The following is a 16,997-nucleotide window of genomic DNA, read 5'->3' on the forward strand; positions in this document are numbered from 1 at the left end:
ATTTTAAAGGGTAATTCCAAAAGGGTTGTAAATGGTAATTCAAGAGGGTTCTAAAGGGTAATTCTAGGGGATTTTAAAGGGTAATTCAAAAGGGTTATATAAAGGGTTATTCAAGAGGGTTCTAAAGTGTAATTCAAGAGGGTTCTAAAGTGTAATTCAAGAGGGTTCCAAAGGGTAATTCAAGAGGGTTCTAAAGGGTAATTCAACAGGGTTCCAAAGGGTAATTCTAGTGGATTTTAAAGGGTAATTCAAAAGTGTTGTAAATGGTAATTCTCGAGGGTTTTAAAGGATTATTCAAGAGGGTTCTAAAGGGTAATTGTAAAGGGTAATTCAAGATGGTTCCAAAGGGTAATTCTAGGGGATTTTAAAGGGTAATTCAAAAGGGTTGTAAATGGTAATTCTAGAGGGTTCTAAAGGGTAATTCAAGAGGGTTCTAAAGGGTAATTCAAGAGGGTTCTAAAGTTTAATTCAAGAGGGTTCTAAAGGGTAATTCAAGAGGGTTCTAAAGGGTAATTCAAGAGGGTTCTAAAGGGTAATTCACGAGGGTTCTAAAGGGTTATTCAAGAGGGTTCTCAAGGGTTATTCAAGAGGGTTCTAAAGGGTTATTCAAGAGGGTTCCAAAGGGTAATTCAAGAGGGTTCCAAAGGGTAATTCTAGTGGATTTTAAAGGGTAATTCAAAAGTGTTGTAAATGGTAATTCTAGAGGGTTCTAAAGGGTTATTCAAGAGGGTTCTAAAGTGTAATTCAAGAGGGTTCTAAAGTGTAATTCAAGAGGGTTCTGAAGTGTTATTCAAGAGGTTTCTAAAGGGTAATTCAAGAGGGTTCTAAAGTGTAATTCAAGAGGGTTCTCAAGGGTAATTCAAGAGGGTTCTAAAGTGTAATTCAAGAGGGTTCTCAAGGGTAATTCAAGAGGGTTCAAGAGGGTTCTAAAGTGTAATTCAAGAGGGTTCTAAAGTGTAATTCAAGAGGGTTCTAAAGTGTAATTCAAGAGGGTTCTAAAGTGTAATTCAAGAGGGTTCTCAAGGGTAATTCAAGAGGGTTCAAGAGGGTTCTAAAGTGTAATTCAAGAGGGTTCTAAAGTGTAATTCAAGAGGGTTCTAAAGTGTAATTCAAGAGGGTTCTGAAGTGTAATTCAAGAGGGTTCTGAAGTGTAATTCAAGAGGGTTCTAAAGGGTTATTCAAGAGGGTTCTAAAGTGTAATTCAAGAGGGTTCTAAAGTGTAATTCAAGAGGGTTCTAAAGTGTAATTCAAGAGGGTTCTCAAGGGTAATTCAAGAGGGTTCTAAAGGGTAATTCAAGAGGGTTCTAAAGGGTAATTCAAGAGGGTTCTAAATGGTAATTACAGAGGGTTATAAAGGGTAATTCCAATGGGTTCTAAAGGGGTCTGAAGGGTAATTCTAAGGAGTTCTAAAGGGTAATTCTAAGGAGTTCTAAAGGGTAATTCCAATGGGTTCTAAAAGGTAATTCTCGACGGTTGTAAAGGGTGATTTGATAGGGGTCTAAAGGGTAATTCTTAGTAGGGTAAAGTGTAATTCTGATGGATTTCGTTCATTTCTAGGCTTTTCCTGTTTCATATTTAAAATGCCAAACTGAACCACTACCTTCAGACACGTGCGCGATTTTTTCTTTTTGTCTGTAACTGAACATCATGGGTTTTTTTTGAAGTCTTGGAACAAAGACGTTCAGGAACTGTCAACCTCTGATGACAAGCCAAACGGGGGATGGAAGGGGGTAGTTCCAGAAACGTTTCAAAATAATTATTTATTTCCGCAAGAATCAGATTGTGAGTCAGTTGTTATCTCCATATGTGGGTTTCAGATGATGGAACAGAGTCCTTGCAGGTATCGAAGTATCCACCTCTGTTTCAGAAAGGGAAAATGATTCATGGACCAGTTTGTCAAGTTTTCTTGTTCTTTAAGTTTTGTTCCAAGGGGGGCTCCTTTGTGGATCGTCACCTGGGTGTGAGTCTGTATGTCGTGCGTGTTGGCTCAAATTGAAGTTTAAATGTTTCGATTGCATTGTCCTGCTCGCAGTGCAAAAGCCAGAATCAAAGAACCTTTTGAAGTCGGGATGAGGTTCAACCAACCACTCTGTCATAACGGTGCATGTAATATGCAGATCTTCCTTAATCTTTTTTTGTCGTAGTTTATGGTCTGTTCGATATTGAGGAGATTTTTGAATTTCTTTAAAAAAAAAAAAAATCCTTTTTTATCCAAAGTGCGTGATTTCACTTTTAATATCACACCCATGTTTTGCAAATGGAGTTTGAGATCAAACAGATTGAAAATGCGAGATGATAGCTGAGTTAATTCAGCCAGCAATGGCATACCCGGTGTAGCAAAGTGGTGTTTGTGATCCAGGCTGGACGTGGAGCCCTATTTGGTTATCAACATGGCAATCGGCCCTCGGCACCAGGCGTTGTGATGTTTCGTTGAGAACCTTTTGATAAAAGCCTTTCTGCAGTTCTTTCCCAGGGCCCGATAGCCACAGATAAATGCCCACTGACGTAATTTCATGCCTTGCTGCTAAAATTGTCGCAATAAATCTCTCGGGATAGCAGTCCAGAGCCAAAGTGTGCAATCTTTATTTAGACAGGTTTCCACAACAGGAAAGATTTATCTTTGCAACAGCGAGTTCCACCTGCTGTGTCAGCGAGACGTCAAAGGTAACACTTCCAGATGTTTTAATTTCTAATTGAAGCTAGCACGTCTTGTGTTGTTATTTATTTTCAATGAATTTTTCATTATTGTGTCTCTCATTCAAATTTTAAAAAGAAAAAAAAGAATATATCTCCCTTTTGGTTCTTTTATGGAATGCGCCTCATCATTCTGGTCATTTTGATACCAAATCTTTATTGGTAGCATTATTTTTGTTGACTATATGGGGAAACTGCATACATCGCTGAATCGACTTTCGCAAACCCCGCGGTGTAAATGTAAACGCAATTTTCACATTGAGGTACATTGACCTCAGAAGGTTGCCCTCAGGAATATTGTTTAGGAAGGTCGGAAGTTTGAAAAACCATTGGGCAACCAAATGTTGCACGAAGTGTCCACCAAAATCCCGGTGCTCCCCAACTAATAAGACGCTACTGTGTGTGTGTGTGTGTGTGTGTGTGTGTGTGTGTGTGTGTGTGTGTGTGTGTGTGTGTGTGTGTGTGTGTGTGTGTGTGTGTGTGTGTGTGTGTGTGTGTGTGTGTGTGTGTGTGTGTGTGTGTGTGTGTATGTATGTATGTATATATATACACAAACACACATCACATATATATATATATATATATATATATATATACACACACACACACACACACACACACACACACACACACACACACACACACACACACACAACAGCTAAAAAAAAAATATATATATATATACATACATATATTAGCTGTTGTTTTTGTCAAGTTTAGTTCTAATAGAAACCGGATCTGGATGGCATTTGCATTTTGGGATGCTTTATCGTTGTACTCTCGAACACTTTGTAAGAATGTATTTAATTACCGATCACCATAATAAATTGGGCACGACATTTATTTCATCAATAAATGTCGTGCCCAATTTATTGAGGTCATGCTGATCCAGTATAAAAGTGTTGGAACATGTCAGTAAAAACAAGTTTGTTTGGCTTCGGGGGGGGGGGGGGGGGGGGGGGATGATAACCGATGTGTGAACCCTTCTTGATGGATAACAAGTGCGATCATTGATTGGGTCGCTTTCATTTCTGCGCAGCTGCGGTGTCGATTCTGGAATATACCAAACGCACAGCCGGCATGCTTCGGGTTGGGTACCTTGGGAAGAATGTTGCTCCTCTTTATGGAAACATTTATTTTGTTTGAATTATGTTGAAAGGCATCAATGGCATTTGCCACACTGTTAGCTTAATTGAATTTCATCCTCCTGTCTCTTTCCCTCCCACACTTCCCATTCGACTTTTAGGCCAGAGGCGACCGAAGCAAAGCGGCTGAAAGTGCAATATTCTGGCGACCTCGTGGTGCACTTGGGTAAAGCTCTTCCTGCCAAAATTGGTAATTTATTTCTTTGCTTTCGCCCATTAATCTTCCGCATTGACTTCCAGAAATGCTTTTGTTCCAATACCCTGCAAAGGCCCATGAAGGTCCCACAAACTTTCAGGGAGTCATCCACGTGACTCCTGTAAACGCTGGAGTGAATGGCTTTGATATTTAACGACAAGCAAAAATCTCACGTATCATGTGTCCCGCATTCTAGCCTGGTGTTGGCTTAGCGGTTAGGGTGCCGGCTTGGGATCCTAGGATCCTGGGTTCGAATCCCGGTCGATCGCTGAATTAACGCCAGGGGGGTTGACTCAGCCTGTCATCCTTCCGAGGTCGGCAAATTGAGGTCGGCAATACCAGCTTGCTGTGATGAATGATCCCGGTGTGTACCCCGGTTTAGAATAGGTACACCGTATCCCTGTGCATCGTAAGAGCGTGACCAAGGGTTGGCGCCAGGAAGGGCATCCGGCCATAAAAACATTGCCTCAAACAGGGAACCATGATTGTCATGGGGCCTGCAAGGCTAACCCCTGCTCTAGCGGGGAAAAAGGCCTTAAAACGAACATTCATTCATTCATTCATTCATTCATTCATTCATTCATGTGTCCCGCATCCTCTTTCTCTTTCTGTCGACTTTCTTTCGTGTTATTTGATGTTTTAAGGTAAAGCCAAATTGAAGGCTGATCATGTGAAGTGAAGTTTTGAAATGCGTTGTCTGTGGTTATGAAGGTTGATCAGCTGGCCTAATTGAGAATAATGCAAATAGTTACCTTGAAAGTGATGAGGCCAGGTACACATTATTTCTAAGTCTGATGGCAGGATCTGTGGGATGTCTCACCCTCATCTTTCTCTTCCAACATCATTTGCCATCACAGACAGGTCGGTGGTCTCTGTCTTCTCCCGCCTCTTTTCTGGTCTTGCACCCTTTGCTCTTTCCGTGCTTCCCCTTTCCCCACCCCAACAGGTATCTGCAGGGTGCACATGGTCCACCAACCTTCTTCTGATGAAACTCTCAAAATCCAAGTTCACTACTCACCTGCACTCATTCATTCCTCTTTTTCCCCACTTGTGGAACCAACTTCCACATTCTCTTCAATCCCATTGTTCCCTCTAGATCTTCAAGACAGGTTTTCACCACATCTCAGGTCATCCGCAATACAAAACCATGATCTCTTCTACCATTATTAACCTCCACCACCCCCAACCCCTCCTCTTTCCAATTTCCATTTTTACCTTCTCTATCAAAGTGTATGTTTCCAGAGAGTTTCCTTCTGTATTGATCCTGTCGACCTCATGCATCCGTCCCTCCTCCTCATTCTTCCCCACACCCATTATTTGTCCAACTCTCCTAATGTTTCTTCAAACTTGCCATTGGTGCCCCTTCCCTCCTCCCCCCACACCCACCACCCTCACCACCCTCTCTATGCTGTTCCTTTCGTTCTGTTGGGTCCTGATCTGTTCAGTGCGCTCCCTCTTCCACGGGCCTTGACTCTGGAAACAAAAACTTATATAAAATGTGTTGCAACATCAATTACGAGTTGGCACCAATGACCACATAATCTGAAGAAAAATATAACATTGGGGATGCAATATGTTCAGAATGGCAGAGAACCCCAAATTTAAAGTATCAAAAACTAGGAGCAGATGTGAGGGAGAGAGACGGGGGACAGGGAACGGGAGGTGGGGAGTGGGGGGGTCCAGGCTGTGGTTCGGGTACAGAAAGATCCTCCAAGTTATTAAATGGCCACACGCTAAGGCTTGTTGTCCATTGCCGATAAGATTGCATCCATTGACTTTTCATAGGATCGTTACAGCTTTTATAGGATTTCTTTATGGTAATTATGCTGTGAAAATTGATCGCCCTCAACATGCGCTTCTGGAATCACGATCAAAATTAAAACTAGAAGGGCATCCAATAGAGCGCAAACCTCCCCTAAGCTGATTCGTTTATGTTTTGTATCCGACTACTGTTCGGCCTGATCTGGATCCGGACCTGGGCCAGAAATGAATCGGCTTCTTGTTGTCATTTAACCTACTCGTGCACCTAGTTTTGTCATAACTCGTCCGTAACTTTTCGGACATCATGCTACGTATCGTTTTAGGCCCTATTTCTCAATGGTGAAGAATCACTTTTAAAATTTAAAAAACCCTCGGATCTGGATCTGGATCTTCACCAAAATCGAATCAATTCGTCCTTTACACACACCACCCAACCTCTCCACCAAATTTCATCCGAATCCTTCCACGTTTTGAGATATCCTGCACACAAACAAACAGACAGGGGTGAAAACATAACCTCCATTCACCTTCGGTGGTTGAGGTAAATACAAAGAAATGTGCGTGAGCTTAACTTAGGTGAACATGCATGTGGATATGAGTGCCGAGACGGCTGTGTAGTTTGGTGTTGTTCAAAGAAACTCGAGTATTCCTATAACCTGGTGCACAAACGAAAAGGACGGTGATGCGGATCTGCGTCGCTAAATTGGTAGCACCACGTGGGTAACATTTGCCGAGGTTTTGAGGTATGTAAAAACGTCTCGAAGCAGACAGTAATTAATGCATGCAGCATGAGCGGACTTTGAGGGCCTTCCGCAACATCTTGATTTGCTTACACATGCGAGATCGTCGAAACGTAACGCAGTCGGAATTTGCGCTCGCCTGCCGTGGGAGTGCCAAGACTGTATACTTTGGCCATTTGGCTAATGTGGTGTTGCTGGAACGAGGGGCGCCGTTGCCAAATTGAGCAACTTTCGAGCCTTTGAAGCGAGTGCCAGAGTAAACCCCGTGCTGAGGTCGTACTCGCTGCTCCCTTATCAAGATCGTGCATGCTTTCGACAGAAACGTGCTTTGGGCATCGGGATGGGAAGGCATCGGCACCCGGCGTTCAACATGGGTTTCTCACCAAGTTCCCACGACGGCGGTGGGTGCCGAACCTGGACACCGCGCGCCTTGTTCAGTCGGGCGGTTTCGAGCACACGGTCATCATTTTTAACGCAGCCCGTGGCTCCTGGTGATCATCGGTACTCGCAGGGGCGTCGCAGTGCCCCCTGCAGGTTAGAGCAGGACTTTGTGATGCGTTTTGTGTCTGGCGATGACCCACCTACTGCTTCACGAAGGGCACCTGTTTGTGGGATGCGCAGTTTAATGTCCGTCCGAGGGACGGAGCACCTGTTGCTGAATCGCCTTGTGTGTAAAGCACCATGCTGATGTCCGGTTGGCATTTTGAAGAGAGAGTTAATTTTTACGCCTCCACTGAAGACGTTGCCGGAGGCATATTTTCAGATTGTCCGTCCATCCGTGCGTCAGTCTGCCCGTGATGGGTTTTCATTCCAGCGATAACTGAAGAATGGCTCAAAGGATCTTAGTCAAACTTGGTGCAAGTATGTATAATGACGCAAAGGTGAACTGACTAGATTTTGGGGTCAAAGGGTAAAGGTTCGAGGTCATGCTAGGTAAAAGTTGTGTTACTGCGCTGACTTGTGAATCAGTACTTGGATTTTGGCCAAACTCTATACAACTATGAATAATGATGTAAAGATGAACCGGTTGATTTTTGAGGTGAAGAGGTCAAAGGTCGGACGTCCCATTAGATAACCATTCTGTTACCACGCTAACTTGTGAGCCAGCGCTTGGATTTTAACCAAAGTTGATGTAAGTATATATTATGTCACAAAGTTGAACGGATTCGATTTTTGCGTCAAAGGTCAGAGGTCATGTCAGGTAAAAATGGTTACGAGTTAGGGATTTTAACTAAATTAAGTCCATGTACTACGATATATTGAAATATTTCATTCAGAATCATTGGAATCAAAGCGTTCAGAATCATTGGAATCTCCCGCGATGAAGCTAACTCCAAGGGCCTTTCATTCACTCACCACAGGCAGGTTGGTGGTCTTTCCGTCTTCTACCGACTCCTCTCCGTCCTTGCTCCTCCAGCTCTCTCTGGGCTCTGTCCCCCAAATATTCCTCCAGGTCGCACAAGATCTGCCTGCAACCCTCTTATGGTTAAACTTCCAAAATCAAGACTCTCTGCTCACCTTCACTCCTTCATTCCTCTTTTCTCCCACCTCTGGAACAAACTCCCTCACTCTCTTCAATCCCACTCCACCCTCCAGGTCTTTAAAACAGCTGTTCACCACCATCTCTTATCTTCCCCCATCCAAAACCTTGATCTTTTCTACCCCCGCTAATTTCACCCCAAATCCACTTTTTTGAAATACCAACTTCTGTCCAAGGAGTTTTATACTTCTCACCCCCCCCCCCCCCCTTCCCACGCCTCCTCCCCCCAAGCCCTCTCCCTCCCACACATCTCCCTGCTCTCAAATGTTGTGTTTGTGTGCTTCCCCTTCTCTCCCCATCTTGTCTTCCGCTCCCTCTTTTTATATATTTTGTTTGTCTGGTTGATTTGTTTGTGAAATAAATGTTAGCTCTTTCACGAGCCTCGATTCTATATACAAAAACAAACAAAAAAAAAAAAAAAAAAAAAAAATAATAATAATAATAATAATAAATAAATAAAAACACTTCAGTCGGGACATGTATTGCAAAGCAATTCACGCTCTTCTTCGTCAAAGTCAGCATGCCATGAGAGAGTTTGTTGCTCTCTTCAAAGAAAGCTGCAATGGTTTTGCAAACGTGTTAACAATAACAACATCAATGACTTTCTGATCGGCACGAAAACGTATTCGATTTCAAGTCCTTTAAAAGATTTGTGTTATCTTGGCCAAAGTTTAACTTTATGTCCATGCATGAGTTTGTGTGCGATCGAATAATATTCATTTTTATTGTTTGCCGAGGCCACATGCTCGTGAGTCAAAAACCCGACATGTTCCCACTTCCTTCGCTTTATTTCAATTTTTTTTTTTCCTTTCCTTCCGAATCTCAAACTCATCTTTAACCCTGTTCCTCTAAAGCCATTCAGCTCTTTCACGAGCCTCGATTCAGTATTTTAAAAAAAAAAAAAAAAAAAAAAAAAAGCCATGAGAAAGGATGCTTGACCAACACGTTTTAAATGCTGTTTAATTCCAAGATTTGGTATAAAGTGTTCGTGTAAGGATATGAGTTGTACTTTTTGCCACAGGTGAACCAACCTCCTTTTAGAAATGGAATAATTGATTTGAAATGTGTTGGCAGGATGGCCTAGTGGACACACACACACTCGCCTCGAAGGTGTCCAGCCTGGGTTTGAATCCTGACCCGGCTGTGAACTGTCATCTCGGTGTTTCATATTCAGGGTGATTCGTCAGTGTGTGCCGTCCCTCGGATGGACGTTAAACTGGGCATCCTGTCTGCCGGCAGTAGTTGGTGGATGTTAAAGATCCCACGGGGCCCTTCACGAAGAGTATGTGAGCTATTGCTTGCACCTTGAACAAATTTCAAATTCCTGCCCGCACCATCGGAGGGCACTGCATCAGCGGCACAGACGTGCCCTCAGCCAATGATGCCAACCCGCAGCCTCGTGCTGCATACGCTAGAAGAGGAAGATTGATGTGAAATAATAACCCTTCCTGGTTGTCCTCGAACCTTAGATGACGTTGTTTACTTATCGCTGTCTTTGAGGCGTATACCGTCACGTTTTGGTTCTGCTTTTACCTTTTGGTATGCATAAGTATCTCTCACCTTTGTGTTGCCCAGAGGTGTACCTTGTGGATGAATTTGGTAATATGACAGCCCGCCCAAGTCTGCCTTGCTTCTCTCAGCTGAAAGTGTCAGGCGAGGGTTTGGATTGCAGCATGATGGAGGTCGTATCACAGGTAGGCCATGGTGTTCTCCTACACAAGTACAATTCCAAATCATAGCCTCCCCGATTGTCTGGCCGAATCCTGTTGTAGCTCATCGTGCCAGAAGACAAGATGTAAATGCCTGACTGTTGTTGGCGATAGATGTGCGAGTCATGAATATGTGCGCCGTCCCTCGGATGGACGTTATACTGGGCATCCCGGCTGCCAGCATTAGTCGGCGGACGTTAAAGATTCCGCGGTGTCCTTCGCGAAGAGTAGGTGAGCTGTCGCCGGCACCCTGAATAAATTCCAAATACCTGCCTTAACCAGCAGAGGGCACTGCATCTGCGGCACAGTTGTGCCTTCGGGCAATGACGCTACTCCACAGCTTTGTGCTGCATGCAGAAGTGCTGACACCGGAGCTAAATTGCTTACCCAAACATTGAGGTATGTCTCAAGGTCAAGGTATGCTTTGACTCTTCACCGAGGATTAGGGTGCTTTGAGACAAATGGTGACCGATGTTGGTTGAGAATAATGATCGCCAACTCTGGAAAGGTTGCCATTCTCGAATAGTGTTGCCTAGTTAGTACTTGTGCAGTTTGGCCTGGGTGCCAGCACACAATCCCCAAATCGTGCAAAATACATGGTGGAATCGTTAACATCCCCCAGAAAATATTTTGTAAAGAGGACACCGAACCGAATGGTCCTCCGAATGATCCTCCGAATGGTCCTCCGAATGGCCCTCCGAATGGCCCTCCGAATGGTCCTCCGAATGGTCCTCCGAATGGTCCTCCGAATGGCCCTCCGAATGGTCCTCCGAATGGTCCTCCGGATGGTCCTCCGGATGGTCCTCCCGATGGTCCTCCCGATGGTCCTCCGAATGGTCCCCTGGTTGATCCTCCGAATGGTCCTCCGGAATGATGTAACTGCGAAGCCTCAGGGTGATGTTTTATAATTTGTTTGGAAGTCCAACACAGCTTGGACAGCTGAAAAGCAAACTCGCTGCTTCGGAGCTCTCCTGCCTGCGGCATTGACATATGTAAGCTCATCGTAAGGGGATATGACGAAGTTGCAAGTTGATTACTGTGCTGCGTAGTCCATAAGGATGAGATGCGGGTGTCTTTGCAGGAAGAAGAGCTGAAGGCCACGGTATCTGGGCTGCGCTTTAGCCCAGGCGCACCTGGCCCAAGGAATATCATGTTTGATTACAACGGCTTCATAGAAACCTTGGTGGTTTCGCTAATCCCAGGCCTTCCCAGCAGCCTCGCGCTCGTCGATGCACCAAAGGACGACGTGGTGAGATGATCAATCAAAACGGAAATTTAGTGAAATGTGATCGGGTGCGGCGCTCGGATCTTTCTGTACATATTAATTCACGCCATGTCCTCTCGATCTCTTCTCCTTCCCTCTCACACGTTTGTCCTGCATGGATCATCGTCGTGTTTATTCATTTTGCAAGCAAATTCAAGATGGCTTCTCTGACTCGGCCTAACTTTGGGACAGATTGTCCCCCCCCCCCGCCCCCCCCCAAAGTAATCTATCTTAAACCTTAAAAAGCTTGTTTTTTCATTTGAACTTGCATGTCGTGTGTCGCTAATTCAAATCCCAACTCCTCTTCTTGTTATTTTATTTGTGCAGCCACTCGTTGCTTTCAATCAGCGACTACTAAAAGATGTTTTTCTTTTTCAATTGCTCGACTTGTGGGGCAACCTTTGCTGTCAAAGTGGCGTGAAGGTCACGTTGCACCGTCCAGCTGCATTAAAGGCAAGTCCAGGTCTTGAGAAGGCCTTTGGAAATGAGGGCAGAGGAGAGGTGAGAGAAGAGAGAGGGATAGGAATATGACGAGGAGGGAGAATTGTTGAGATGTGCTTGGGGGGGAGGGTGGAGGGCTGAAGGAGTAGGGGTGGGAGTCAATATCCCATTGTGCATACATGATATCCGTTGGTTTGATAAACATTTAAATTGTGTTTCGCAGCTTGTACCTGCGCCAACACCTCAGCGAACAGACAAGAGTGGTCGTGTCAAGTTTGGACCATTTATGGTGTTTGGAAAAAGGTAACGAAGTAACGTTCCACCTTTCTATACCAACGATGTTGTGTGGTGCTGGTGCACACTATCCACAACAATTTTGGATCGCTAGGTGTGCAGAAGTGACGTATTTATGCATGATACGGTGGCGGTGGCGATTGTGCTATCAGAATCGATAATGACTACCATTGATATTACAAGTGACCTGTATTGGACAGGAAGTACGAGCAATTTCAAAGACGAAATGTTTCGCTTCCATCACACACACACGCACGCACGCACACACACACACACACACCACACCTGTATCGGCCTATATCCGATATGCTAGGTACCACTCTAGTATATTGGCCATGTGACGTCATGAGCTTTACCCGACCAAAGGTCACCTCGCCACTCTTTCCGCACACAAACACTTCACTTCCTCACGTTTGCTTTATTGCTGTCACCCCAAGTCGATTGGTATGTGCTTTCCAATACGCTCTTCGACTTCCTATGATATTTGTTAGTATTTTGGATTTTGATTGTTGGGATTAGATTTGGATTGTTTTCATTTATACACAGGATGTGCACAAATTACCGTTCCAAATTCAAACCGTAATTCAAAAAAAAAGATTTGGTGACTAAGGCAGAGGTTCTTTATGCTGGGCGTGTAGTGGAGCACAACATTCTGTTACGGGATCGGGGTCATAGGCCTCACGTGGGGTTTACTCGGACCTGCTTCCCAACCTCCGACCCTGAAGCCGACGAGCCACGGATAACTCCGTGACCAGACTGGTTGCTAAGTAACCACGGACGCTGTCTGCGGTGACTAAATCTGGTAGGGTCCCTGTGCTCAACTCTCGCGTTACCTTCCCGGTGATTTAGTTCTCCCAGATGGGGAACCGTGCTCGTGACTTCCCTCCTTTATCTATAAATTACGTACGACCGGGCGGAACCGTAGGCGGGACGTTGGATAATCGAACATAACAAATCACTGGGGAACAATCTCCCGTCTATTTATTACATGCTATGTCTAACCAATGGTGGAAACAGACAATTGAGCAGGTTTGGAAAGATTGTGTTTATAAGCAAGTACTTACTTGTGTTTGTGTTTATAAGCAAGTACTTACAATTTGCAGTGTCACAAAGAAACAGTCTTAATGCCTTGCATGTAAAAGAACCCCTTAAGCATTTGGCCTTAACACTAAGAATACACACAGGCATGCCCCATTCAACCATAAAAATTAGATAAGGGGGACAGATAGAGAGAGAGACAGAGACAGAGACAGGGAGAAGAATATGAATCGGGGTGTGATTTTGACCCCTTGCTCACCCGCATGTGACCCAGCAGGCCTACGTGGGTCCCAACATGAAAGGGGGGTTGGTGAGGTGAGCGATGGTGATGTGGTGCAGTGTGTCAGGAGAGGTGCATATGTATGCTGAGGAGAAGCTGTGAGGGTGCGAATCAGTAACCCCACCTGGACGGGTCAAGGGATAATCATTGATGCTCCGTGTACCCTGGTGGGTCACCAGGCAAGCGATGCGCTCTTTTATGCGTCTCAACTCGACTAATTAGAAACTAGGGATGGCAAGAAAAGATCATGTGAATCAGTGTGCCTGGCCGTTGCGTCCAGGGAACTCGTGCTGCCTGTCCAGCGGTCATTCGTGGCCCAGCCTGCTTGCCCTGGCAGAGATTTGCCCTTGTTCAGGTGGCACAGCTCACCCGATCCGTCTTCCAGACCAAAGCAGTTCCTCCTTCCGTTCCTCAGATGCAAGCAGCAGTGGTGCCTTGAATGCACTGCCTTTTATGGCTCCCAGGCAGGGCGTGGCTTTTGGGAGCAAAGGTCACCACAGCACCTTTTGACCCACGCATTGTGCTTTCTCATTGGCATGCGGCCCATAGCTGCTCAGAGGTTTGATCTACCAACCTTCGCCCAGCTGCCATAGGTCTGGCTATGTAGCTTTTTCTCTCCGCAGCGCATCCCATTCTGTGTTTATCTTGCAGTTTCCCTCACTGGTAGCACAAAAATGCTGGTGTGGATTACGCAGATGACACTGGAATGGCCTTGCAGGGTGGTGATTGTCGTGCTGAACTGGCTTTGAGGGTGTGTGTATTGTAATGTAATGTGTGCATGGTTGCACTATAGAAAAGTGTGGAGAAGGAGGGGTTTAAGAGGGATGGGGATAGGCATTAAACCGGATTTATAAAAGAAGACGTTTATCAAAAGGGGGGGGGGGATCGAACCTGCTATACGCACACAACGCATTTCCCTGTTCACTGATACGAGTGGATAGGTAACCTAATTAACCACAATTACTATTGAAATATCTAAACTAGGGATCCCTTATGTGTTGCATGTGATGTTATCGAGGTAGGGATTTGAACGAGAAAAAGTCTATGTACCATGATACATAGGTACAGATTACATATTGAGGTCAAATGGCCTTGAGGTTTTAGGTCAAAGTTAGAGTAAGCAAAGACTTAATGTGGGAGGAGGCATATCGGTCGTGCCATAACTAATCAGGAGAGAATTTTGCTAATCTTTCCACATCCGCAATAATACAATTTGCCTGCACTGACCATGTTGGACCACTCTTTCTAAAGATGGTCTTTTGGAGTGAAGAGACCTGGAGTTTTGTTTTGAAGACCTGGAGGCAGGAGTGGGATTGAAGAGTGTGGGAGTTTGTTCCAGAGGGGGTGGAAAAAGAGGAATGAAAGAGTGAAGGTGAGCAGAGAGTCTTGATTTTGGCAGTTTCACCAGAAGAGGGTTGCTGGCAGATCTTGGGTGACCTGAAGGAATATTTGGGGCACACAACACAGACAGAGCTGGGGGAGCAAGGCCGGAGAGGAGTCGGTAGAAAACAGAAAGACCACCAACCTGCCTGCGGTGAGAGAGAGAAAGGCCCTCAGAATCAGCTTCATCGCGGGAGATTCCAATGATTCTGAAAGCTTTGGATTCAACCACATGTAGCCGCGCTAGGTGTGAGGTCGGAGCACCAGCCCAGAGGGGAGAGCAGTATTCCATTGAGCTGCGGATGAAAGCTTTGTATGTGGTGAGGAGCTCATAAATGCCCAGAAAGGACTTTGCACGACGGAGGATGCCCAGACGGCCACTGGCTTTGGAGGCCAGCTTGGAAATATGGTTTTCCCAGGAAATATCATGGCAGATAGTGAGACCCAAAAGCTTGAGTGACAGAACTTCTTCAAGAGGATTGTTGAGAAAGTACATGGGAGGGTTTTCCAGACGGTCCTTTTGGAGAGACAAAGTGAGAGTGTGAGATTTGTCAGGATTGAAAGACATTGCTCCACTTGTTTGACCAGTTTGTGATTTTGTCCAGGTCTGCAGAGAGTGAGGAGGCTGCAGAATGCCGATCTGAGGGTTGCGATATGGAGCAGCAGAGAGTGGAGTCGTCAGCAAAGAAATAGAGAGGAATTTCCAGAGAGTCGGAGAGATCATTAATGAAGACCAGAAAATGCACAGGGCCTAGAACACTACCATGGGGAACTCCAGCCTGGACAGGAAGCGGAGATGAGAGAATTATATTCAGGGCCACACGTTGACTACGACAGGAGAGGAAGTCATGGTCATCTCGGTCATCAAAGTCAACTGGGGCGAAGTCATCACAAATTTATGGAAGATGTCTGATATCAAGCTGGGCAGAATTGGGCATTTTTGAGAACGTGGAGGAGAAATGTTGGGCAGGTAGAATCTCATGAAAAAAATTCAGTGCCCTGAGTATCGACATTGCGGGTGTGAATCTTTGAAAACGCATAGGATTCTGCATGCATTTCAAAAAGAGAAATCCTGATGTATTCACGGGTTTGCGTCATATACTACACAACATGGCCATTGGCCAACCATGCATCTGAAAGCTTCACTCTTACAAGTTGCTTCTCGATTGATGATCATTCTGTAATCAGAAGTACAGAAAGATTCTCAAGTTTGCATCAATGTGATGGCTTCGTAGGGACACTTGTATAAATCGGATCCTGCACTTTGCCAGTCAAAATAAGACCAAGGATCCTCAACTTAAATGGCTGGAAGAACACTTTGATAATCCATGGACTGAAATGTATCTGACATTTTTCTAATCCATTCTGAAAAGGTTTGTCCACACGAACAATATCTTACAACTACACGGTATTCATAGAATACTTACCCTGTGCAGTCAACTTGGTGCGAGCCAACTCTTCTGTTTTTGAAGGGTTTTTTTTCTTTTCTTTGATCCAATATGGCTGCTAGACCATATGAAAGTTGACATCATAAATTTATATTCTCTAATATAATTGTTGTGTAGATCACGCTTAAGAAATTTCAAACTGATCAGACTAAGCGTTGTCCCTGTTGAATTATGACGTCATAATTAAGGCACCGATTACATCATCGTTGACACTTATTCCCCATGCGGAGTTGACATGATGCGTCTGTTGACCATTTCCCACATCAGGATGAAACTCGTTGACTTTTCCATGTGAAGAGAAAATGAATTTGACGATGTCAGATGTTTTGTTGAAAGGTTCTCCGCATTGAAATGCAATCTGTCGAGGAAGGAAGAATATCTCCACAGTATAACGAATACATGGTGTACAGAATACTGCCAGACAGACACATCTGTTTCTGATGAAAACCAAAGCGTGGACATGACCTGGCATGAGATGTCGTTGATGAGAAGGGCAGATGGAGAGCCACGATTTGGCCTCCTGGTTACAGTCCTGCTCACAGTAATGCCAAAGAGGAACGTATCTTCTCCCAAGTTACCTTGTTAAATGAGGTCACCCTACCTGTTCTCCTCACGTGCCCCGAAACCCCGCGTCGTAAGTTTCATCCACCGAGAGATCTCGCCAGAAAGGCCTGTGGGGAATACAATGCCGAACACGGTCACACAAAGCGACTCGTCTGTCAGGTCCTGGTGTGTTTCATTGACCTTTGCTCCTGAGGTGCTTTTCGACCGTTGGGACGAGTCTGTAGTCAGACTGCAAGTGAACATTTGAGTAGACTGATATGCCATCTTGGTGTTTCACAGGTAAGGCGAGGATGGACTGTCCCTTGGATGGATGTTAAACTGGATGTCCCATCTGTTGGAATGAGTTGCTGGACATTAAAGATCCCATCATATATGTTGTGCAGAGTAGGCGAGTTATCACCGGCACGCTGAACAAATGACAAAGTTCCTCTCCAACATCCAAGGAGCATATCCGAGGGACCGCGCACACATTGATGAATCGCCCTACTTGTCAAACACCAGGA

At 44.9% G+C, this 16,997-nt stretch overlaps 1 protein-coding gene across 1 annotated transcript in view; it reads left to right on the top strand.

Annotated features, from left to right (window-relative positions):
* Positions 1-16,997, top strand: part of SMCHD1 (structural maintenance of chromosomes flexible hinge domain containing 1) — a 238,536-nt gene that overhangs the window by 130,173 nt on the left and 91,366 nt on the right. The window contains exons 21-25 of the mRNA XM_078777400.1: positions 3,941-4,029; positions 9,652-9,770; positions 10,867-11,034; positions 11,377-11,502; positions 11,714-11,793. Of these exons, the coding sequence (XP_078633526.1) occupies positions 3,941-4,029; positions 9,652-9,770; positions 10,867-11,034; positions 11,377-11,502; positions 11,714-11,793 (582 nt within the window). The remainder of the gene's footprint in view (positions 1-3,940; positions 4,030-9,651; positions 9,771-10,866; positions 11,035-11,376; positions 11,503-11,713; positions 11,794-16,997) is intronic.

This window comes from Myxine glutinosa, chromosome 5 (genome assembly GCF_964187855.1).
Source record: "Myxine glutinosa chromosome 5, kmMyxGlut1.1, whole genome shotgun sequence".
NCBI lineage: Eukaryota > Metazoa > Chordata > Myxini > Myxiniformes > Myxinidae > Myxine > Myxine glutinosa.